Source organism: Carlito syrichta, unplaced genomic scaffold, assembly GCF_000164805.1.
Source record: "Carlito syrichta isolate Samal-C Ts95f unplaced genomic scaffold, Tarsius_syrichta-2.0.1 Scaffold84696, whole genome shotgun sequence".
Taxonomy (NCBI): domain Eukaryota; kingdom Metazoa; phylum Chordata; class Mammalia; order Primates; family Tarsiidae; genus Carlito; species Carlito syrichta.
Genome location: NW_007028792.1, coordinates 13,995 through 18,337, shown reverse-complemented (window position 1 = coordinate 18,337; position 4,343 = coordinate 13,995). Strand labels below are relative to the sequence as shown.

At 67.6% G+C, this 4,343-nt stretch overlaps 2 protein-coding genes across 2 annotated transcripts in view; one reads left to right on the top strand and one right to left on the bottom strand.

The window, feature by feature from the left end:
• PLIN4 (perilipin 4) overlaps positions 1-368 on the top strand; it is a 9,321-nt gene extending 8,953 nt beyond the window's left edge. Inside the window, exon 7 of the mRNA XM_021711614.1 lies at positions 36-368. Coding sequence (XP_021567289.1) covers positions 36-368 — 333 coding nt within the window. The remainder of the gene's footprint in view (positions 1-35) is intronic.
• Positions 369-3,184: 2,816 nt separating this feature from the next.
• The window catches only part of HDGFL2 (HDGF like 2), a 14,812-nt gene continuing 13,653 nt past the window's right edge, over positions 3,185-4,343 (bottom strand). The window contains exons 12-13 of the mRNA XM_021711619.1: positions 4,035-4,164; positions 3,185-3,484 (exon numbers count right to left, since the gene is read on the bottom strand). Of these exons, the coding sequence (XP_021567294.1) occupies positions 3,388-3,484; positions 4,035-4,164 (227 nt within the window). The 3' untranslated portion in view covers positions 3,185-3,387. The remainder of the gene's footprint in view (positions 3,485-4,034; positions 4,165-4,343) is intronic.

Here is a 4,343-nt window from a genome sequence, read left to right as displayed (position 1 = left end):
CTGGGTCCCCTCTCACCTTCCCTTTCCTCCTGCAGGGCTGGGACGCTGGGGCACTGTCCAGGGCCCGCGGCCTCATCCGGCAGCTGCACGTGGCCTACAGCGCCCTGGCCGCGGGCCTCCAGGGGCTGCCGGCCGAGCTGCAGCGGCAGGGGGGGCGCGCCCGGCACAGCCTCTGCGAGCTCTACGGCGTGGTGGCCTCAGCCGCCTCTGCGGAGGACCTGTCAGCGACACGCGTGGCCCAGAGCCATGAGGGCGTGTGCCAGGCGTGGCAGGGGCTGGAGCAGCTGCTGCAGGGGCTTCAGCACAGCCCCCCGCCCGGCTGGCTGGTGGGGCCCTTTGCCCTGCCGCCCGGCGGGCAGGGGCTGTAGGGGGCGCGGACGGGCATGGGGTCTCCCCTCCGGCTTGGGGAGCCTCTCCCGGCCTTTTCCCCAGCCCCAAAGCTGTCTCGGCGTTGCAGAGACCTGGGCCCCAGGTAGGAGCTGGCCCAGCGCTGGGAAGCCAGGGAGGCAGTGGCCTTCTGAGCCACGCCACGCCCCGCCGTGCCCGGGCATGCCTGCGTTCCACCTTCTCTCCAGCGCTGCCGGCTCCTCTCCTGATCTGGGTGCCTGGGGTCGCCAGACAGGCAGCCAAGCTCCTTCCCTCGCCATTGGTAGACAGCACCAGATCTGCACTGGCCCGGGGGCTCCCCACGCACCTTCTAGAAGCTCTTTTTTTTTCCTCGAAGTGGAGTCTCACTCTGTCGCCCAGACTGGAGGGCAGTGGCCGCTCCCGGCCATCGCAGCCTCGACCTGCTGGGCTCCGGCAATCCTTCCGCCTCAGCCTTCCGAGTAGCCGGAATTACAGGCGCGCGCCACCACGCCCGGTTGATTTTTGATTTATTGTAGAGATGAGGTCTTGCCAAGTTGCCCAGGCGGGTCTCGAACCCGCGGGCTCAGGCCATCCACTCACCTCAGCCTCCCAGAGGCGCGGGATGACAGGCTGAGCCACCAAGCCCGGCTTAGCAGCTCTTTAATCTCCGGGGTCTTTTCCGGCCTCGCGGCCACCAGCCTCAATCTGTCCTCCAACCCTTGGCAAGCACCTCGGGTGTCCTAAGAACCACGGACCCTTTTCCAGAATGTCCTAGAACACGCTCCGCCATCCCGAGATAGGCGTCCACTGCCTCTACTGACCCGCGGGGCCGAGGAGGGCCTTTATGGGGGTGGAGCTGCTGGGAGTCACAGCAGGCACGACGCGGGCTTTGCACGGTTTGGCTTGAGGGCTGCAGGACGGCAGGGCACAAGACAAACTGCCCCGCCCAGTCCTCCCCGTGGTCCCACCCGGCCTCCGAGGCCCTGTGGCCCTTGACCGGCTGGGCCCAGGGGCTGCTGACAACAGAGCAAAAGCCAGCCGTGGGGACGGAGTCAGGGAAGGATTCACAATACGCGCAGCTGGGGACAGGGCTGTGGCAGCAGCCACGGAGGCAAGCGCGTTGACACGGCCCTTTCCCACACGCACGTTCCCCGGGTCCCCAGGGTGGCCCAAGGGGTCAGGAGGAGGAGGCTGACTGGGAAGGTGGGCGGCTGCGGTCACTGCTGGCAGGTGGCCCACCCACCCGCCTCGCAGGGGGTCCGAGCTGGCCCCTTTCCTGCTGCCCCAGGCCATGCCCTGGAGACAGGACGCAGCTCAGGGTGTCAGCATGCGTGATGCTTCGCTCGGCCATGCTCAGTGCTCCAGCTGGGAGGTGCACTCTCATGGCGACACCCACACCGTGACACGCCCACGTCCCAACACCTGCATTTTTTTTTTTGAGTTGGAGTCTCACTAGGTCACCCAGACTGGAGTGCAGCGGCCGCTCCAGGCCACCGCAGCCTCGACCTGCTGGGCTCCGCGATCCTTCCGCCTCAGCCTTCCGAGTAGCCAGAATTACAGGCGCGCGCCACCACGCTAATTTTTTTGATTTATTGTAGAGATGAGGTCTCGCCTGCCCAGGCGGGTCTTGAACCCGCGAGCTCAGGCAATCCACTCACCTCAGCCTCCCAAAGGCGTGGGGTTACAGGCTGAGCCACCAAGCCCGGCTGACACCTGCATTTTTGACACGGCATCCCGACACCCCCACCGTGACACCCACATCCTGGCTCCCACATCCTGACGCCCGCATTGTGTGACTGACGACACTCCCGTCCTGGCTGTCTCCCCCAAGCTCCTCTTGTCAGGTGACCAGTCCTCCAGCTTCTGGGACTGCAGGTGGAGGGGCCGGCTGGCCCCAAGGGCTCACCACGGGCTCTGGGGCTGGGAGTGGCCGGGACGTACATCGGCTCGGCTCTGACCTGAAGCTGGCACCTCGGGGCAGCGCCCGGTGACGGGCTGTGCCGGGGACACGTCGGGAGGCCTCTCCCTCCTCAGCCCCTGCCTCCTAGGGTCTTCGGGGGCTACGATGTTGGACAGTCATTCGCAGAAAGCAGGCACGTGCCGTGAGCTCCCAGTGGGGCTGAGGCTCAGGCAGTCCTCCCTCCCACGCCACAGCCTTACTCCTGGTGGATGGAACAAGTGTAGCCGCTGCAGGCAGGGACAAGCACTAGAAGCCACCACTGGATGAGCAGTGACCCTGTGCCGGCGACTCTGGGGCGCTGCTCACACCCCTCGCCTGAACCCACATGGCTGTCCTGTGAGCCGGTGTCACCCCCTTAGTGACGAGAGAGCAGCCCGGAGTGGGAGGGCCGCTGCCCAAAGTCACACGGCAAGCTGGTGGGACGAGGAGGGGAAGGCTGAACATCCCAAGCCCACGGTGCCCAAGGGCCACCTGCGGCTGGGCGGGGCGGGACGCAGGGGACCGGGGAGGGTGGCTGCAACCTTCAGGGGGGACACCGGGCACGCTCTCTCCACCCAGCCTTCGGCTCGCCAGGACTCCACGGGCCCCAGCATCTCGGCTCCCGCCTGCCGGCGGGGCACCAGACACAGGCAGGGAGGGTCACCACACAGCCCCCGCCGGGGCGGCAACAGAGACGCAACCCCCTCCTGGAAAGAGCTCCTCCCCACTCCCGCTCTGCAACAGCCCGTGGGGCGGGCGGGGCCAGGCGCCCCGTCGGAACAAAACCCACCCCGGCGGCTCGGGTGGCCACGTGGAGGGTGGCCCTCGGACGGCCACAGCCACTCCAGCCCAGCTGCTCCAGCCTCGCCAGCACGCCACGCCAATAAAAGCGGTTTCTTTTTTCATTACAAAACCCTTTATAGTCATTTCACGTCGCTTGGAAATCACAGAAATTAGGCAGAAAAAAACCCAAGGAACAAATGCAAACAAGCAGCACAGCGCTGCCCCGAAAGTTCTCGGCTCTCCTGGAGGCTGGGGAGGACACGGGCAGGCCTGGCGCCCACGGTGGGCGGAGCGTGGCCGGGCCGGGCTGCCGCGGCTCAGCTGTCCTCATCCGGGGACTCCGAGTCCATCCGCCCCCTCGCGCGCTCCGGCTGGTCGCTCCCAGGCCGATCCGGGTCGGGGTCCTCCTGCAGGCTGCTGTGGGCACACGGCAGGGGTGGGGGTGAGCAGGCGCCCCTTCTGCCTCCGGGGCACCGGGGGGCACGAGGGAGAGCTGTACCCCGTCTCTGGACTCGGGCACCGCAGACCTGTCTGCCCGTCTCCCACCGCTAAGAGCCCACAGGCATCCCGGGACCCCCACGCTCGGTTCCAGCAGGCCCAGGGCACGGTGGCCACCTGGCGAAGGCTGGACCCTGCTGGGCCTCGCTGCTAGACACAAGCCAGGCACTGGAGGCCACCAGCGGCCGGTGCTTGTGCTCGATGCCAGCCGAGGGTCAGCGAGAAGCCGCCCGCCCGGCAGGCTGGGCCCAGGCAGCTCCGCCCTGATACTGCCTCGGTGGGCTGGGGGACCCTGTGACTGAGGGGTGACGTCCCTGGGCCTCCTTCTGGGATATCAGCCCTGTGACAAGAGGCGACGTCCCCAGGACCCTTCCCAGGACAACCGACTCTGAGACGGGGGTGGGGTCCCACAAGGAGCAGCCCAGAACCAGGGTGTGCGCCACGCCGCCCTCTCTCTCTCACTCACTCGTCCTGCAGGTCTTCAGAGGAGCCGCACCTGGGCCCCTCCTCCGAGTCCTGGCCCTCCTCGGGCTGCCTGTCCTCTGTGCTCTCGCCCTTCTGGGACGTGGCCTCGCCGTTCACCGGGGCGGAGAGGTCTGGGCGGAACAGAGAGGTCATGGGCACGGCAGGGTCCCGAGAGCGATCCCCTCCCGTCGAAAACAATCCTCCTCCAGGGCCCCTGAGGTCCCCGTCCAGCTCCCCCTCCACGCCTGTCCACACACAGGGGACCTGCCACGCCCAGCCCGCAGCGCCCAGCCCGCAGCGCCCAGCCCGC